Genomic DNA, 20,641 nt, shown 5'->3' with positions numbered 1-20,641 from the left:
AATGGGTATCTCCCCAACATCCTGTTCAGTAAACCTTGAAGCAAAGAATTGGTTTAGTCTTTCCTTAATGGCCTTATCTTCCCTAAGTGCTCCTTTAACCCCTTGATCATCTAACAGTCCAACTTACTTCTTTTCAGGCTTTCTGCTTTGGATATATTTTAAAAAGTTTTTATGAGTTTTTGCCTCTACAGCCAACTTCTTTGGCAAAAATATCCTCTTTCACCTCATTTTTTAACCATGTCGGCAATTCTTTGGCCTTCCTTCCATCTTTCTTAATGCATGGAATACATCTGGACTGCGCTTCTAAGATGCTATTTTTAAACAATGTCCACACCTGTCGCACACTCTTTACCTTTGTAACTGCACCTTTCAGGGTTTTTTGTTTGTTTTTTTAAATAACTATTTTCCTCATTTTGTCAAAGTTTCCCTTTTGAAAGTTTAGTGCTAGAGCCATGGATTTACTTACTTGTCCCTCTTCTTATCATTAATTCAGATTTATTTATTTATTTAAGATATTTATACCGTTTTACCAACACAAGGTTGACCAAAGCAGTTTACAATAATACAAATCTGATATAAGATAATATTAAATAAAAATAAACAAAAAACATAGGTAGAAAAAAATACAATTGGTTCATGATCAATATAAAATAACAAGTAAAAATATATCATAGATAAAATACTATAAATAATTACCATTATTTTAAACAAAACTAGAACAGATAGAAAACAAAATTTGATCATGTTATGATCACTATTGGCAAGCGGCCCTACCATCGTTACCTCTCTCACCAAATCCTGGTCTTCACTGAGAATTAGATCTACTTATTTATTATTTATTTATGCAATTCTTATATACCATTACACAGAACACAAGATTCTATCTTTACGGTTTACATAGTAAAATCAATCATTATACAACGGTTAGAAACAGAATAAATACAATAAAATTCAATAAAAATAAAAACAAAACTATTAAAAATAAAATAAATATAGTTAAGAAAATAGAAATAAGAATCCCTCTTTCAAACTTTAGTTTCTCAATTACCCTCTTTAGCATTGGTTCCTTATGCTTGCTGAAAGCACCATGTTTTTAGGTCTTTCTTGAATTGCTCCTTCTCTTGTTGGCTCCTGAACCAATTTCTCCATAAAACTGTCATTTATTCCATCCAGGAACTTTCTCTCTCTAGCATGTCCTGATGTTACATTTACCCAGTCAATATTGGGGTAATTGAAATCTCCCCTTATTACCGCACTACCAATTTGGTTAGCTTCTCTGATTTCTCTTAGCATTTCACTGTTTGTCTCATCATTTTGGCCAGGTGGATGGTAGTATACTCATATCGCTATACTCTTCCCCAACATACAAGGGATTTCTTGTGTTATTTTGACCAATATAAAATATTCAGGATTTATAAATAATAATGTAGAAAAATAAAATGGTAGCCATGTGGTACAGCTCTAGGAGAAAGAGGCACAGAATTCTATCCAAACCCGCCACAACTTCCTGGGTCTAAAAAAAAAAAAAGAAGAGAAAGCAAAGAGAGGCAAGGAGGCAGAAAAAAAGAAGTTGCTATAAGGATGGCTGACCCATGGTGAGACGACCAGTAAGAAGTATGGTCCACAGAATACTGCTGGGAGAATTATGTGCACAAAAATTTAAAATTCTGCTTTCTTGTCCCTGAAGTTGTTTCTTCTTCTGGCTGTCAGGGCTCTCTGGCTGATAGGTTGTTTTCTCTTTGGAGTGGGGGTGGAAGGCTGTATACTCTGTCACAATAATGCCCACTGCCATGCTCTGAAAGATGATCACTCATTTTAATGAGTTGAGGATAATGTATTTTATAATTGCACTTGCTGCCAAGAGTGCTAAGGAACTTTATTCAGTAAATTATTTTTTTCCATAGGCGCAAAACAGGGAAAAGTTTGTTTTTTGTTGTTTTTTTTTAAATAAGGCCCTGTATTTTGTTAGAATAAAAATAGTAGCTACCTCCATTCTGTGGCGCTCTGCCTACTGGTTCACCTCCTCTGCTCCCTGTGACTGCTGCAGGCTACATTACCAGTTTCAATCACAAGGGGGGCGTCTCCTTTCAGTTAATGTCCACCGGAGATTGAATCTCATTGGCTGAATCAACCATTCCACCTCCTGATTTCTGGCGCTTTTAACAGTGGTGCATCAACAGTTGCTGAAAGTGAGGCAGATGTTTCTAGGACATTTTAGGTCATTGCTTATTTAGTTGATGCAAGTCTGATTTGTCATTGCCAAAACATAACTGCTTTCCCTTCCCCCTTTGTTTTGAAAGGAATTCTACATGTGCAATTATGGTGTATTCAGCAAGAGTATTAAGTTACTAGCAGTGTTGCACTGTGAATCTCAGTGACTTCATGTTAGTGAGATGAGGCCATGGGGCTTCCTCGTTTGCCAACTTTTTTCTAGTGACTAATTTTATTTTGATGCTGTGTTGTTAAAACATTGGTATTCAAAGATGCACTCCATCGCTGACCAAATGAGCTGTGGATTCCTTGAAAGACAAGCCAGACCAGGAATACTGCTCCGAGGTGCAAAATAAGTTACTATGAGAGATTCTGCCTGGTTACTGAAAAATGTCGACATTTACTGAATTACTACTCATAAAATGTTCCTATTTTTGCAAATGCACAAAATGAAAACTGCTGATTGTAAAGTGTGATTTACCGAAGTTTCTCATTGTTTGTACCAATCTGAGGAGCTGAAAGAAATCTGCTTCATTCATTTACGTGATAATTTCTGATTAATTTTTTTTCTGCTTTTTTTGCTCTGTTTTTTCTGCTGCTCACTCTGAAGTCTCCTACCAAATGGTATTGGAAACTGGTTCCTGTAAGTTTGCCCAGCTGCTTCACTTTGATCTGCTTAGTTTGGGTTGAGAATGGCTTTGCCCATGTCATGCTGGTGTGCTTGTTCATTTCCTTCTGCTAGGCAGGTACTGGCCTAAAATGCCTTTGGGGCTTGACGCTCCCCAAACCCTAGCATAAGAAGCCATAAGGGCTAAAGATAGATTGGAAGGCAGCATGAGAACGTGTAGGACAGGTCTGCTCTCCCCTTAAATGGGTTACTTTGACATGTACCTGTAACTGATTTTGGGGCCTTTTGTGTATTAGCAGATGAGCCTTTCCTTTTCAGCTGTGCATAGGCCTAGTCCATGTGAGAGATTCCCCATTAGCACAAAATAGAAGAAAATTCTTAGGATTCGGTCTCAATAAAAACTCTTCACATGTGGGCTCCGGGATACAACTTGGCCAATTCCGGTTTCTCACGTGAGTGAGTTCCTGTGGATCTGTCGTAAGTGGGATCCGCAGCAGCTGCTGCTGGCGCTGAAAAGTAGAGCTGGGCAGTCAGTTAAAATTGACATTGAAAACATGAACAGTATCTGTATTGTTCTGTGTCATTTCCAGTCCAAAACACAATCCCAGCCCCCAAACAGCGTTTCGTTTCTGTGTTTTTGCATGAACCGAATTGCTGAGACAAAAGCTTTCCCTATGCATGTCCCTAACGGAAATGCTTATGGTTTGGATTTGTTTGATAACTGGAGCTTTCTGATGGTCTTTGGGTTTTTTTTATAGCCTTGGTTCCATAGGAGCAGAGGCTTATCAGATTGTACCTGGGTTTGTGTATCATGCTCCCCTCCCCCCTTATAACTTTTGAACAGATGGATAGGTCCGGGGAGAAGGGCATGTTACACCTTTTCAGATTTTAAATCCAGAGAGAGCTTTTGGGGGGCGCAGGAGAATGTAAAATGTTCTTTTGTTTATTAATTTGTTGGATTTACCTTAGCATGTTAGCTGTATTCAATGTACTCCAGTACTTGAATTTTCTCTGGGCCCCTATGTGCTAAGCATTTTACCCATAAACACAAAATGGAAGAGAAAACAGTTTTTGAGAGAAGCTAACTGGTATGTGGGGGGAAATACTGGGATCGTGTTCATTGCTATCTAACAGTATTTGCCCTAGGCAGATGATGTATGTTGGAAGTGTTACAAAAGTGTTTATACGTTTTCAAGGCTGAATCAGGACATCCGCAGGTAAAAACATGAATTATAGGAGTAGATTGGATTTTCAGCTGCCTCAAAGTACGCTGCTTCTATTAAACTATAAGGAGGCATTTCAGAGGCATGGCTAATGATTACATATCTACGTTTGTTTCTAAATTATGCACATACTTCCTTCTTCCTTTGAACTAACTTGTTTGCCTTTTATTTGCGTAACTACTCGATCTTCAGTCACAAGAGTATGCTCAGTACCGGATGCCACAGATTATGAAGGCTTGCTAAATACAGAAAATGTGCTGAATTTCAAGTTGTACTTTGTTTTGCTGATGCAGTGGGGCCTATCAGACTTGACCTGGCCTACGACCTCAGCGGTCCTTATCCAGCCCTGATTGTGCAGCTGCTTTGTGTGGATCAGGGTGGTTCATGTGGGCTGCAGAGCACACACGTGCCTTGCTGAATGGGTGCCTTCCCTGTGCGTGCAAGAGAGCTTAGCAGGCTCATTGATAGATCTGACTGTGTACGAAGCTGAGAATGAAGTGTGCTAGCTTCTTTTTTACTTGTAGATTTATTAACTTTCACAAGACCAAGATCAAGAAATCTTGAAACAGAAATAAAGCCAGCATAGCATCAGCTTAGCACTAAATAGAAAAACTACATGCTAAAATGCATTTTTCTAAGAATAAAATACTTTACCTTTAGAATTAAGAGTACAAAAAAAGTTAAAAACTGCAGAAAGGTATTCAAATGTAAAAGTCTTTAGACAGCTTTGGTGACTTGTAAACTATATTTTGGCAAGTCTCCAGAACTTTAGGAAATTATAAAATCTGGCATGACTTGCTCAAGGTAGACTTTGAATTGATTCCTACACTTTGGTGCCAGAGGGTCAGAAATTGTATTCTTCGGAAGAAAAGGCAGATGAGTCTGCTTTTTCCTGGTATAAGAGGGCTAGCTGGATAGGCTTGTAGAAGTAAGATAACTCTGCTGACTTATCTAGGTTGCCTGTCAGTCATTTTGTTAGCCACTTACAGCAATGGGTTCAAACTAAGAAGAAAAGTCACCTTTTCTACGTAAACTGAAAAGCAGATAGTTGGGAGCCCGTGACTGTGACAGGACCACCTAGCTGTGGGCTCCTGCGTCCCAGGTTTGGAGCAGTGGAAATGGAGGTCACAAACACGGACACAGCTCCCAGGATAAAAAGAATGGAGGGTTATATTTCTCATCAGCTGTGAGACAGAGCAAAACCAATGGGGGCCTGAGGGTGCCTCTGAGGGCTTAGCAGCCCCTCACCACCACCACCCAAAACTCTTTTCATACAGGTGCAAGCATCCGGGATGGGGTGGCATTTAATGCAGGAAGCCCAGAGCATACCCTTGCAAATTCGGTCTCATTTGATTATCCTGACCACAGATGCATACAGCCTGGGCTGGGGAGCTTGCATGATTGAGCTTCACATCCGAGGCCCCTGGTCCCTGTAGGAAAGAAAGACTAGACACATCAGCCTTATAGAGTGAAGGGCAATTTGCTGGGTTGCAAAGGTGTTCAGAATCAGAAATCAGGTAGCCTAGCAAATTGTCCCGTCCAGATAGACCCCGTCTCCTTCCTGCTTATTCTATCTGAACAAGCAGGAAGGAGATGGGGTCTCTTCTCCCATGTCAGGAAGCTGCCAAAATATGGAACTGGGTATTTTGAACAGGAGACCACTAAGAGCCACCTAATTGGCAGGGACGAAAAATGTTCTGGCAGACAGGCTGAGTTGCCAGTTAGATCCTCATGAATGGACTCTGATAAAACTCAGAAGGGACCAGAAGGCATTACCATTTTTATTGCTGCCTCTTGGCTAAAACAGATTTGGTTTCCAGTCTTTTAGGATTTATCTATTAGGGAACCAGTCAGGTTGGGTGTTTCTCTAACTTTTAATATAACAGAATCATAGAATGTTACCCCACCCTATTTTAATCCCTTGCCTTTATGGCTTGGATGTTGAGTATGTAGGAATTGATTCCAATGGTCTCTCCTAATCGGTATCTCAGTCCTTCTGGCTTCTAGAAGAGGAATCCACTAAGATTGCAAATAGAGGTTTGCTATGTGGAATAAGGCCAAGATCCTAGAGTCTTCTTTCTGTCCCATACAAAACCTACTTGAATACCTTCTACATATCTTTAACTTAGTTGTAAGAATCATGCATAACTTGCTTCATTTCAAACCATCCATCAAGCTGCCTGCTGTGTCATGGAACCTTGGCTTGTTTTTAGCACAACAAATGAAAGCCCATTTAGATCCTCTGAACTCATGAAGGCTAAAGAACCTGAATTGGGAGGTTGCATTTTTGGCGGTGGTCACTTCAGCTTGCAGGACTGAGTAGCTTTAGGACCTAGTAAGTTATCTGCCTCATATTAAATTTCACTGAAAAATAAAAAAAAATAGTGTCGCTAAATTAAATCATCAAAATTACAATAAATAATTATTTATTTTTATAAATTGGTTTTATAAATGGACCTTCATACCACCCAAGGTAAATGAACAATTAATGTTCGTGATAACCAAGTTGGGTCTCATATAATCATCGTTCCGAGAGATGTATAATATCTTGGAATCATGCCATTGATAAATGTAAATATTGAATTGAATTAAATATACTTCCCCTTGCTTCCTTTCTTTACAATATTAATATATTCATATTAAATTTCATCATAAGAGGGTGGTGCCTCACATGCATTCTGAGTTTATGCCTAAGGTTGTGATAGACTTCCTCCTTAGTAATCCTGCAAACTTTTCCCCCCCCCCCAATTCTTGGACTCTATTTCTTTTTGCCCCAACAGCCCTGTGATTGCTGTGTTGAAGAGAAAACTAACTGAATAGCAGATTACATTTCCTTTACTAATTTCTGAGCAAGCTTGACCCTAGAAGGGCATGTCAAGGCATGTAATGTCGGGGCCATGGCTGCATCAATAGTTCATGCAAGATCAACCTCCATAGAAGAGATTTGCAAAGCTGTGATACAGAGTTTAGTCTACAATTTAACTTTCCGTTATTGTTTAGATAGCAAAGAGAGACAGGAAGGGAGAGGAGAGAGAAGAATAGAAATAGGGGAGAGAGATACAGGGAGGGAGGAGGGAAGTAAAGAGCAAAGACACACAGGGAAGGAGAAATAGAGCAGAGATACACAAGGGAGGCGAAATAGAAGAATAAATACAGAAGAGAGGGGAGAGACACATGAAGGAAGTGGAAACCAAAGCAGAGACCTGGAGAAATATACAGGGAAGGAAGAGAGAGAGGGGAGAGAGAAGAGCAGAGACAAACTAGATGGGAGTGAGAAGACAGACACACAGGGGAGAGAGAGATATAGAGAAACAGGAGAGAGAGGAGTAGACACGTGAAGGAAGAAATGAGCACAGAGAGACACATGGCAGAAGGGAGAAAGAAGAGAAGATACACAGGGAGTTGGGATGAGAAGAGCACAGAGACAGAGAAAGGGAGGGGAGAGATGAGCAGAGAGACACATGGGAGAGGAGGGGAGAAAAGCAAATATTTATAGGAAGAAAGGGAAGAGGCATACAAGGAGGGCGAAATGGTACAAAAAGTAAAAAAAATGGCCTTTTAACTTTGATAACCTTTCTAGATATGGTTCAATAAAACTGGGTCCATAGTCATCGTTTTGTGCAGGACAGGAGGAGGCAGGCATGGGCAGCCCGCATTGGGTTGGTAAGTAGCGTCATGTGCATTGCGGCTAAGAAGAGGTGGCCAGGAGAGAGGAGGCAGTGGTAGGGGAATAGAGTTGGCATTCCCTTGTTAACTTTTTACGCTTGGAGCACTGGATATATTATTGTAGAGCATGACTTTTTTTTTTTTTGAGAGGGGTAATGGTTTCATTTGGAAGTTTCCTCCTGCACTCCTGGACCCTCAGATCTGTGGAAACCAGGACTGAAATCCCAATGCCATGTGCCCTCATTTGCAATCATCTGGGGACTCTTTCTCCCATTCTATTTACTCTTCCCTTTCTCACTCCCTGCCTCCCCCCCCGCAAACCATCGTACCAATCTGGTCATTGCAATAATGGTCCTGGGCCAGAGGCTATGCCCTAGGGCTTCTTTGTGAGCTCTGAATCCAGTCATTAGGTGTCACCTTCAAGTGATGACCATGACACCCTGAGGCTGAGCCAACCCAAAGAAGAGAAGACCTGACTCTGTCATGGAACTTGGCAGCCTTACGCATGAGCTATCAGGCTGGCGCGTCCATCGTGACGAGTTAACACCCCCTTTGCATGTTAGTTGCCCGTGTCTTCGTTCAGAGAATAGCTCCATATAAGATATAGTATTTTTAAATAGCAAAGATATGGCTAGTGCCCAGACAGAATCAGAAGCCAGCTGGGGCAGGGGTTGGCGCTAGTGTGAGAGTTCGCATGTTCTATATTGTGCTGCCCAGGGGCAGTCTGTACAGCCAATCATTGAAGGGTATCCAACATTGGCTGGCTATGACATTGGGTTGACATGGGGCTAAGGAAATGTGAGAGACCATTCAGTAATCTGTTCACAGTTCAAGCCTTCCAGAATCTGCAAGTTGCTGACATTTATTTATAGCTCCAGTACGGCAGCAAATCTGAAGCAAATCTCTCGATCCTCCAACACAGCTAATGTGTGATGGACAGGAACTTAGTCTCCTATATGTCATTTAGCGTATATTTACTCCTGCACCACAGTTTTAAACAAATAGCCATTGTGGTGCGGCATGTCGCAGCCGTAACATTTTCCAGGTTTCATCCCAAAGTCTAAAAGAAATCCAAAGAGCTGGCAACAGTTAGCAGTGGGAATAACTAGATTTAGCTCTTGGAGATTTTGCAAGTCCTCTGTTGATGGCTAGGATAGAATTCATTAAAACAATAGCAGCAGAATGCTTTTTAGGTCAGGGGAGGGGAACATCAGCCAAACTACCCCCTCCCTCAGCCAGCAAGCTAGCCTCAATGCCCCCCTTCCACAGCAAGCCACACTGCCCCACCCTTGATTTTTCCCCTCCAAGCCAGCCAGACTTGACCTCTTCCCACCTGCCCTCAGCCATGTACCCCCCCCCCCCCCATCCTCGGCACCACCCTTCCAGCCAGCCAGCCTGCCTGCCTCCCTCTCTCCCTCCTCCACTCTAGCAAACCACTCGCTCACTTTGCACCCTTTTGGCACAAGACTCAGCATGACAGCAGGCCAGGGCCCAAGTAGCCCATCCCTATGCTTTATCTTTTTATCTTTATTAAAAATGTATTCATCGCTTATGCGACAAGGCTCTAAGCAATGTATAAACGCATACAATCACAATACCAGATAAAATAGCAAACTAAAATACAGGATGAAAGGCAATTACAGTCCAGTATGACTATTGATCCTCTGCCCTGGAGACCTAGATGCAGAGATCATACCTGTTCCCCTGAAAATAAAAATCGGAGCATCCAGAAAACAGTTCTTGTTTATCACCATTTAACACAAAAGCTAAAATAATTTAACATTTGTATTTATTTTGAAATGTCAATATAAATTGTAAACAAAAAATATTTATTTGTTTTATTTATTTGAATGTTTTGTCATCCTTCACTCCGGTTTACAATTGTAACAATGATTTACATTAAAACATCAGGGAACTAATTAACATTAGGTAACAATGGAAACATAATAACCATTAGAAACATTGAGTGACATTAGAAGCATTGAGTGACATTGAGTAACAGTGGGTAGCATTGCATAACCATTTAGGTTGTTTGATGAGTAAATATAAGTAAAAATAATAAATAAATAAATAATGATATATAAATAGTAATATATAATGATCATTAACATTGAGTATCATTGAGGGTTGAGTAATAAGTCTGGTAGTACGTTATGAGATGTTAAAGAGGTATGGTTGAGGTGTAGTGAGAGATATTAGGTAGTTGGTTGGGTAGTGGGGATTATTGTCTTTACGGGTGTATTGACATACGGGAGTATTGATTTCAATATATATCGATTTCAATATATAAAATATATATTGAAACTGCCACAGTGCTACATTTTTTATTCCTGTGAAGATTTTACAGGTGGTTTAATTTTTCCATGGAGAGTTTATTATCTCTTTGAATGGAGACTAATCCATAGCCCTGGAGCCATCTTTACTGAAATTGTGTAGCAAATAATTTGGGGAAATGTAAACATTGTGTAATACTCTCGTTAGTCCAGCTACTGAATAGGAGTGCAGTGTTTGGAACGATGTAGCTTTAACATCTAAGAGTTTTTCTAAAAGCCCTTTTTAAAACAGTTATGGCTTATGTATTTCTGTTCTCTGCATGTGGATTATCTCCCAAACCATTCAGCCAAGTTTCAGGCTAAGCAGATCTATGTAAACACTAGAAACTAAAATAAGGTTTTCCCTGGCAATTTATGGATGTAGCCCAAAATTGAAAAAAATAAAAATATAAAAGAGAGAATGATAATCAACCATTGTATTCAGCAGAGTTACTCAATTCACTCAATAGCAATTAGTTTGTAAAATTGGAATTCCAGACTATGGTGACCAAGAATGTCAGCGCTTGCACGATCTGTCACTAGTTCCGGACGGGGACTGTGTCCCGGGGCAGGGGTAGTTCTACCCCAACAGGCCCCGCCCACCCTGGAGTATGGAAGAGCAGGGGAGCCTCCCTGAGACTAAAGAGCAGAGCGGAAGGGGAACAGTGTCTCTGCACATGGGCTGCTGCAGCTCAAGGAATGGGAAGCGATGTTAGACATAAGGAACCGAGCTGTCGTGGCAGTGCCAGGCCCTCCCTCCCCCACCAAGAACACCAGTGTCCAAGGGTGGTGCTAGGACCGGGCCTGTAACATGTTTTACAGTCCTTGTCATCTGAATTGCTGCGCTTTTTTTTTTTTTTTTTTTTCCTAAAACACGGTGTGTGTTTTGGGGAAGGAAATGGAGTTAAACCGGGGGCCAGTATTAATGAAAATGCAATCAATAAGTCCGCCCCCCCCCCCCCCCCAAAAAAAAAAGTTAAAGGCTAACTTTGAAGTAACAAGATGAAGGGAATGGATGTAATTTTGAGGCTTCGTAGAACAGTCGTCCCCCCCTGCATGATTTATTTCTTGGGGCAATGCCACTGGACTAGAGTGGAGTTCCTGCCGTAACACAGAGCAGCGGAAGCCGCTGACAGCACGCACATCTTTCTGCCTCTCAGCTCGTCAAGCAAAAGATTCCCCTTCTAGTCCTCAGTGGGTCTTAATGAGTAATTGCTACCAAGGTTTTGTAAAAATGAAGCAGGGCGCCGCTCCCTGAGATGTAGAGTAATAGTCAGAAAAAGGTATTTAACATGGCTGTGTTCCCTTCTACTGCAGATGAGAGCATAACTCACGTCCATTAGCTTTGCTGGTAATTTATTAAAGGAATGGCGCTAATGTTTCAGAAGGGGAAAAGCTCCGGAATTTAAGCTGCTTTCTACCTTACTATTTGATAGGTTTACATGTGCCCGTTCGTAATTTCTCAGCCACAAATGACTTGATGTTACTAACTAGATGTTCTGCTAATGCTACTTGCTGTATAAATCTGCACACCATGTGTCGTTGAGCAGATGTCCAACTTTGGTTTTCTTCTCTGCTTCTGTACGCCAGGCCCGGTACAGGAAGGAGCCGACGCTGCTCAGACAGCTGCCCTGCATTCCGCTGGTAGAGAACCTGCTAAAGGATGGTACGGACGGCTGCGGCTTAGCTGCCCTGATCCACTTCTACTGCCCAGATATTGTCAAAATGGAGGGTGAGGACCGCAGCCTGTAAATCGCACCATGTGGCTTTTGTCCAGTCTGTGTATGCAAAGCAGCTGTTCATCTTCATGATGCTCTGGTTAGGAAAATGGGAACCGTGAAAAAGCAAAAGCACTGAAATGTTAAGGAAAACAAAAATTGTACTTTAAGTAGCAGTCGGCAGTTGTTGTCACTAGTTTTAGTGCTTTACCTTGTCGGGCATCTTCATTTCATCATCTTAGTTTAGAAAGCAACCAACATCCTCAAAACTGAGGGGGTCTGATTGTAAGTGGTGCTTACAATCAGAGGGTTGCTGGGAGCAGTTTGCAGCCGCCTTTCTTCAGGTAAGTGTTGAGTTTCTCGCAGAGTTCTCGCTTGGAGTGGCATTTGTTGATTCTCTCACCGCCTTTACCGTTGAGCTCCAGCCAACGCAGTAAGGGGAAATGCTGAGTCCCCCTCGTGGGTGCCCTGTTGGGTCCCCGCCCATCTCTTTCTCTCTCCCCCCCTGGTACAAAGCATAGAAGGTTGGGTTCGGGACTGGAACCCAGGGCTCTCGCTTGGCAGCCTGCAGCTAGGCCGCCGGGCCATTTAACGTGTCAGTGGAAAGAAATAGGACTTTGTGATGAATGGACATGAAAATGAGATGACGACTCAAAAGGTAGTTTTATCTTCCCACCAGTAACGACATTCTTCCGTTCTGTATCTTTTTTTTTTTTTTTATTTCCACCTTCCCCCCCCCCCCCCCCCCCCCCCCCCGCTCCCATTTTGTTTTTAGATATTTGCTTGAAGGAGACCATGTCATTGGCCGATAGTCTGTACAATCTCCAGCTGATCCAAGAGTTTAGCCAGGAATACCTAAACTGCTGCTGCCATTTCACTCTGGAAGACATGCTGTACGCTTCCTCCTCCGTAAAGGTAAGCGAGTCTTCTCTTCCACGTTAACAGGGCACCTGTTTCGCTGCCTCCTGCAGCAGTCTGGCGAAAGAATGCAAACAGCAGGGCCCGAGTGAGGTCGAGTGTGGGAACAAGAGCCAGGTACATACCACTTCCACAAGCCCTAATAATTTGAGGCCATGGTATGTGTCAGAGGAGTTGTGCTTAGGCCTAATAGGAGGTATGAAATGGAACAAGCCCCTAACTGTTAGCTTTATGGTTTATCTGATCCCCATGCATATGCTTCTATTTTGGACTCTCAAAATCTGTTTTTAATTGGAACAATAAAATAGATTTTTTTTATGGCAGCCAGCAGGCTTTTGGGCTTCCTAACGTGCTGCTGCTCTTTCCTGGTTTTTCTGCAATTGGATTACTGGGAAAGTTTGCAAACTAAGAAGAATCACATCCAGTCGTATCCTAGGCTCATTGCATCTCTCACTAGTGGTTTCAAGTTGCATGAAGGAGAGCGGCCTAGCTTTTTCCTTCCATACCCTGTAGCGGTATCCCAAAATGCTTGTAAAGAACTTGTAGAGGATCGATGCAAGGAAGAACACATGACAGTGTTCCAGATACGATCACAGGACTGGAGTAAGAAAGCAACACTAGCAAAAACAAAGATGGCAGCACAGCAGATGGTAAACCCCAGCAATTCAGTGCAAGAAATGTCACGGGGCTATTAAAGATGATATTTGGATGCACTTAATCTGTAAGCAACGCCTGCTATGCATTGTACACTTCATTCTTTTGGGGCACGTTTGTAAAAGTACAGCATGCTCATTGGGACTGGTGGGTCTTCCTCACCCTAGTATTTTATTGTGGGCTCCCACGTTGTGTTTTTTTTAATTGGAATTCTAGAATTGTATTTTCAAACCAGGGCTTGGGAGCTGTTCAGGGTATCTTTTTATTATTTATTTATTTGTTTGTTTATTTTCTATTTAGCTTTTCTGTACTTCAAAGCAGATTACATTCAGGTACTGTAGGTATTTCCCTATCCCCAGAGGGCTTACAATCTAACGGGCCAATACAGTAAAGTCCGCGGGATTCACTATGCAAATTAGGCCCGGTGGTAAAAACAGGCAAAAGGAGGCGGTAGGGACACTAGCGTGTCCCTACCGCCTCCTTTTGGACCGGAGCGGCGGCTGACAGCCACGGGTTTGGAAACCGGATGCCAGCAAAATTGAGCGTCCGGTTTTTGAGCCACGGGCTGACTTCAAATTTTTTTTTTTTTAAACTTTTGGAAACTTTCCGGACCTCCGACTTAATATCGCCATGATATTAAGTTGGAAGGTGCACAGAAAAGCAGTTTTTACTGCTTTTCTGTGCACTTTCCCGGTGCCGGCAGAAATTAATGCCAGCCTTTGGGTAGGCGCTAATTTCTGAAAGCAAAATGTGCAGATTGGCTGCACATTTTGTTTTCTGAATTGTGCGGGAATACCTAATAGGGAAGGTCCAAAGAAACAGATCGGAAATTGATCCAATATTGCAGTAGCAACCAGAGAAGAAGAAGGATCAAGTAACACCAGGAAATCTTTATTGAGCACAGAACAGAATTTGCATTTGCATGTTGCGGGCGCTATTAGGTTCGTGGGGTTGGACGTGCGTTTTCGGCCCCTTACTGAATAAGGGGTAACGCTAGCACGTCGAAAATGCGCATCCAGTAGAGGGTTAACGGTGTGCTCCGTCGGAGCGCACTGTACTGTATCGGCCCGTAAGTTTGTACCTGAGGCATCAGAGGGTGAAGTGACTTGCCCAAGGCCTAAATCACATTTTACAAACCAATAATTTCTTTCATTCTGATATCTTTTCCTTAAGAGTTAATGAATGTGCTCCTGCCTCATTTTATTGGATCTTTTTATGCTCCCATAAAATCTGAGTCGAAAACCGAATGCTCTTTTGTGCATTCTTGGTTCTCTTATCCCTGATTTCTGTTGGAAAACTGAAACCTAGTAATACCGAATAGCTCCAGTGTGTGATGGGAGCAGTGGCGTAGCCACGGTGGGCCTGGGTGGGCAGGTGCCCACCCAACTTAGACCCAGGCCCACCCAACTGGCACCGGAACTGCAAGGCTGTCGCGGGATCCCATCCCCGCGACAGCGAACAAGAGAACCCACGCCTCGCGCGCCATCACGGCGCACATGGGGAAGCGCTGCTGCGGCCGTATGGCCAACCGGTCTTCCTGTTCGGGGGGGAGCGGAAGCGCCGCGCGCAGCTTCCGCTTCCTCCCCCCCAATGCAGGAAGATCAGCTGCCTCTCCTGCTGCCACCCGTTCTCCTGCTATCTTCGGACCAAACGGCCTGCCGAACTTCCTGTTTGGGGGAGCGGAAGCGCCGCGCACAGCTTCCGCTTTCTCCCCCAGAGCAGGAAGATCAGCTGCCTCTCCTGCTGCCACCGGCCTCCTGCTATCTTCGGGCGTCGGGCCGTACTGCCCGCCGATCTTCCTGCTTGGGTGGAGGGAGGAAGCGGACGTTGTGCGCTGCGCTTCCGCTTCCCCCCCCCCCCGACAGGAAGTTCGGCGGGCAATAGGGCCCGACGCCCGAAGATAGCAGGAGGCTGGTGGCAGCAGGAGAGGCAGCTGATCTTCCTGCTCTGGGGGAGAAAGCGGAAGCTGTGCACGTGCTTGAATGTGTATGTATGGATGAGAATGGGAGTGTGTGTGGGTGAAAACTGGAGCCTGGGTGTGTATATGGGTGAGAATGGAAGCTTGAATATGTGGGTGAATGGGAGCTTGAATGTGTGTATGTGTGGTTGAGAATGGGAGCCTGGGTTTGTGGGTGGGTGAGAATGGGAGCTTGAATGTGTGTATATATGGGTGAGAATGAGAGCCTGGGTTTGTGTGGGTGGGTGAGAATGGAAGCTTGAATATGTGGATAAGAATGGGTGCTTGAATGTGTGTATGTGTGGGTGAGAATAGTACCTTAAATGTGTATATGTATGGATGAGAATGGGAGCTTGAATATGTGTGGGTGAGACTGGGAGCATGGGTTTGTGGGTGAGAATGGGAGTCTGGGTTTATGTGTGTGGGTGAGAATGGGTGCCTGGATGTGCGTCTGTGTGTGCATAAGAATATAAGCCTGGGGAGGGGTGAGAAAGTGAGAACTTGTATGTGTGTCTGCAGAGAATGTGAGCTTGTGGGGGGGGAGAGCAAGTGAGAGTGACAGCTTGAGTGTGTGAGAGGGAGTCTGTGAGAGAAAGCGTGTATGTGTGTGTGTGTGTGTGTGTGTGTGTGTGTGTGGAAGGGAAGAAGACAGTAATAGAAGAAAGACACTGAAAAGGAATTAGGAAATGAGCTATAAGGGAAAAAATGGGAAAAAGAGACCAGGACCAACTGATTAGAAAAATACAAAGATCAGACAACAAAGGTAAAAATATATATCTATATTTTGAGATGTTAGCAATTTAAATATAAGCAACACAACCGCTCTCTCAAAATTTATGGACAGGTAGGAGCCGTGTATAAAATCGTAATAATAAGAAGGCTAAAGTACCACAAATCACCGTGAATTATGTTTGTATCATTAAGTAAACCTCATACTTAGGCGTAGATGTGAATGCTATGCTGCATAATTTGGCATTATTTATCAGTAAAAAAAACAACTAGTAGACCTGCATGCCTACAGCCCACCCATGTTAACCTTGTGCCCACCCAAAAAATCAATTCTGGCTACGCCACTGGATGGGAGCAGGTGGAAACGCAGGATCTATGCATACTGGCTGACACCATGGTTTGGAAATGGAAGCTTTATGACCTAAAGGGATCTGGCAAACCTGTGTACTCCTTAACCGTGACAAACCTGTGTACTCCTTAACCGTGACAAACCTGTGTACTCCTTAACCGTGACAAACCTGTGTACTCTTTAACCGTGACAAACCTGTGTACTCCTTAACCGTGCAAAGTATGGAAACCTGTACAATTTCTTGTATCAAAGCCACACACTTTAAGCTATATCTCCGGATGATTTCCGCCTACGGATTATGTTTCCTACTAACTACATGAGTTTGTTGAAGAGGGTTTCAGACCTTCATAGTTTGGCAATAGAGAAATGAAAGCAGCCTCTAAGAATCTGTATATCTTCAATGTATAATATAGAAAAATAAATAGTTTCAATGTATTTATCTCTGAATTCACCAGCAGATACTTTGACCGTCCCTGTGCTATGGTTAATCGCCCACCTCCTCATCTTGGCTTCACCCAGTTCTGCTCCCACAGCTGCTTTTGTTCCCCCCTCCCCTCCCCCCCCTCCATTTGGGCAGCACAGAATTCAGCCTTGGCCTCGTTCCCATTCCCAATCCCGCTCCGTTCCTGGGGCCCAGGCCCTTGCTCTATTTTCCTTTGGTCCCAGAGCTGCGAGTGTCCCTCTGTCTGCTTCCGGTCCCGAGGTCTTGTGGTTTTGCGGAGAGCCTGCTAGTGTGTGCTGTTTGCAAAGTACACGTGTTTGGTGTCTGATGACGCCCCCCTTCTCCTCCAGAGCCACAGCAGTACGTGCTCAGCAGACAGACAGACAGCACTTGCAATGCCTTAAACATCCTGGGCCCAGATATTAATTATGTAGTTAACTTAGAATGGATGTTCAGCAGCGTGGCTGTGCTGCTGAATATAACCGGATACGTTATATCCGGATAACGTTAGGCCTGCTATTGAGCTGGTCTAACTTATTCGGTTAACTTAACTGCATAAGGCTGAATATAGGCACTTATCCAGTCATGATAAGTTGTCCCACCTTGATCTGCCCATTGCCTGCCCCCGAGATATCCAGCTATCTACTTAACCGGATAAATACTTATCTGGCTAATGGCAGTTACTGAACGCAGCTGGATATTCAGTGGCTGCCACTTAGAGAAGTTCTACTATGTATGTAGACTTGTTGACATTCGCGAAACATTTTCAAGGCAATGATGCCAATGTCCCTAAGCGCTTTCCCCTGTCTGTCGAGCTCTGGCATCTTTTTTTTTTTGTTTCTTTCAGTCCCTCTGCCTCCTCCTGATTCTTGGAGCCCCCATGGCTTTGCACAGTACGCATGTGTGATGGACCCAGACAGATCGATGCCACTCTGTTACTATATATTATGCAACGCAGGAAAAGAACCCACACTCCGAGTAAAATAAATCAGACAATCAAAAGGGAGGTCCTCCAATTGAAAATATATATATATATTTATTTTATTTATTTATTTAAGGTTTTTATATACCGGCAATCATGAAAACATATCTTGCTGGTTTACATAAAACGGGAGTGCAGTATATACATCAAACTGGAACCATGGTGACTGAAGATGCAGTTACATTTAACAAGGGTAGCAGAACTTGGAGTAAGAAGGAAGAGAGAGGAAAGAATAGAAATGGTTGAACAATATACAAATTAAATACTATATACAAAAGGCATGGTTAAGGGCTGAATGTTTTGAGGAGTCATTAGATTGTGTCATTAGATTGTGTCCGGGAAAGCTTGCTTGAACAACCAAGTCTTAAGTCTTTTCCTAAAAGTTAGGAGGCAGGGCTCATGTCTGAGATCTGTAGGAATGGAGTTCCAAAGGAGAGGGCCAGCTGTGGAGACGACTCACATATATATATATATATATATATATATATATATATATATATATATGTGAGGTAGTAGAAAACAATCATGCACTCTCATCAGTTGTGTGTGTATATATGTGTATATATACACCAAAGACAATCAATTGATGCTCACTCTTTCATTTCTCATACTAATATAACCTTCATTTAATCATGTATTAAATCTTTAATGTAGCAAAAATAATAATTGCTTAAAAAGCAACACCACCATCCATTGCATCTGTATCTCATACATTCAACCACTCCATAAAATCCAAACCCTAACTTCCTCATTGATAACCATAATACTTATACAAAAATAGCAGTGCAATGGTTAAGAACCCAATAGGATAACTGTAATTTTACTTACACATCTATAGAGGGATAATTAGTGCCATTGTTTTTTTTCTCACACACACACACACACATATATAATATGTAGTATATACGGTTTTATTCTTCTTAAAATATACGCTATGAGAATTGTTTAAGAACATAAGAATATGCCATACTGGGTCAGACCAAGGGTCCATCAAGCCCAGCATCCTGTTTCCAACAGTGGCCAATCCAGGCCATAAGAACTTGGCAAATACCCAAAAACTAAGTCTATTCCATGTTACCATTACTAGTAATAGCGGTGGTTATTATATAAGTCAACTTAATAGCAGGTAATGGACTTCTCATCCAAGAACTCATCCAATCCTTTTTTAAACACAGCTATACTAACTGCACTAACCACATCATCTGGGAACAAATTCCAGAGTTTAATTGTGCGTTGAGTGAAAAAGAACATTCTCCGATTAGTTTTAAAAGTGCCACATGCTAACTTCATGGAGTGCCCCCTAGTCCTTCTATTATTCGAAAGAATAAATAACCGATTCACATCTACCCGTTCTAGACCTCTCATGATTTTAAACACCTCTATCATATCTCCCCCTCAGTCGTCTCTTCTCCAAGCTGAAAAGTCCTAACCTCTTTAGTATTTCCTCATAGGGGAGCTGTTCCATTCCCCTTATCATTTTGGTAGCCCTTCTCTGTACCCTGTCAACATATGGATTTGTGTATACCGGCACACGTCCATTTCTGCTTTTTCACAGTTGGAAGGATTTGTGTATACTCTCGTGTATCTCTTCCTCCTGATGAAGCCATTGATGGGCGAACAGAGGTCCTTTCTCGAGGAGAAATTAAGTTGGCACCTGTTTTTTAAACGTGGCAGTTGCAATGGATTCAAGTTGAACACAGCATGATCCTGGTGCAATTACAGTTTCCCTTCTCTGTGACCATTTGTTGCAGTATCTGGGCCATAATATTCACCAGTGTTCTGGAGAGACATGTAAAGTCCTACCTGCATTATGGACATTTCTTTTTTACGAAGACCGAGGGTGGGTTCTCTCCTGCCTTTCTTGCTTTGGAGCCTCGGTGGCCTTTGCAAAGGCTCATTGTAGCCCTGTTTTCCCAAAGCTTTTTGTTCCTAAATGTATTAAGATGGAAATACCACATAGGTTGGCCGCCAAGGTTTCTTCTCCACATGCTGGCAGGAAGATTGTGGCTGGTGCGGAGAGCTCCATCCATAATGTGTGACAATCATTTGCTTTCAGAATAAATTCACAGTAAGGGAGCAAACAGTTTCCCACAGCATCGCTAGGGAGTGTCCCGTAAGAAGCACGGGCAGAACACTCCCTCCAGGTCTTCCTTCCCACTTGGTGCCTTTTCATAATAATTAGCTGTCGAGTTATCTCAGAATAGTTTTGTAATGAATAACAAAACAACATACCTGTTTCTTTTATTCTAGAAATGTGTGGGAAAGCCTGCCATGTTGGTGTGGCTGATTACTTTTTGCTGGGCTGTTGGAAACTTTGTAACAACAGATTGTGCTTCTTTATAACCTGATGATTTCATTTCAGCACTGTTATTATTGAAGATTATGATCTTCTGGAATTTATGACTGACGGGTACAGACAAGGGCAGTCCCAAAGTTACAATAGCAAAAGAAAATGGAGGCTCAAAGTTCCTGATTTGTGTGGTTTGTGCTACCTCTTGCAGGCCCTCTTACTTCTCGCAGTTTTTTTTTTCTTCCTGTGCTTAATGTATATTTGCCAAGAAGAAAGAGGGTAGCCAGCTGTCAGGAATGCCTGTCGTCCTGCGCATAGAAGGCGGGTTATCCTTTCTCCGTTCCGGCTTCTCTGTCTTACGGGGTCAGTCATCAATTTATGGTAGGCCGCTATCGCGCGCGTTGATGGCGTCATCGCACGCGATAAACGGCACATGGCAAATTGCATATGCAAATTTTAATTTTCTAGCAAAGTGGGAGGAGTTTGGGCGAGGTTACGGGAAATTAGGGGCCGGTGGCGCTGCATGCGATAAATTATCACAAGTTAGGGTTGGAAATACCTA

At 42.8% G+C, this 20,641-nt stretch overlaps 1 protein-coding gene across 8 annotated transcripts in view; it reads left to right on the top strand.

The window, feature by feature from the left end:
* CAMSAP2 (calmodulin regulated spectrin associated protein family member 2) overlaps window positions 1-20,641 on the top strand; it is a 217,347-nt gene that overhangs the window by 131,485 nt on the left and 65,221 nt on the right. For 4 of the 8 annotated variants that reach the window (XM_029617695.1, XM_029617696.1, XM_029617694.1 and 1 more), the window contains 3 exons: window positions 2,822-2,854; window positions 11,631-11,772; window positions 12,534-12,673. In XM_029617695.1, coding sequence (XP_029473555.1) covers window positions 2,822-2,854; window positions 11,631-11,772; window positions 12,534-12,673 — 315 coding nt within the window. The remainder of the gene's footprint in view (window positions 1-2,821; window positions 2,855-11,630; window positions 11,773-12,533; window positions 12,674-20,641) is intronic. The other 4 variants (XM_029617701.1, XM_029617697.1, XM_029617698.1 and 1 more) reach the window with 3 other exon arrangements.

This window comes from Rhinatrema bivittatum, chromosome 10 (assembly GCF_901001135.1).
Source record: "Rhinatrema bivittatum chromosome 10, aRhiBiv1.1, whole genome shotgun sequence".
In the NCBI taxonomy this organism is placed as follows: Eukaryota; Metazoa; Chordata; class Amphibia; order Gymnophiona; family Rhinatrematidae; genus Rhinatrema; species Rhinatrema bivittatum.
This window is presented reverse-complemented; position numbering and strand designations above follow the sequence as displayed.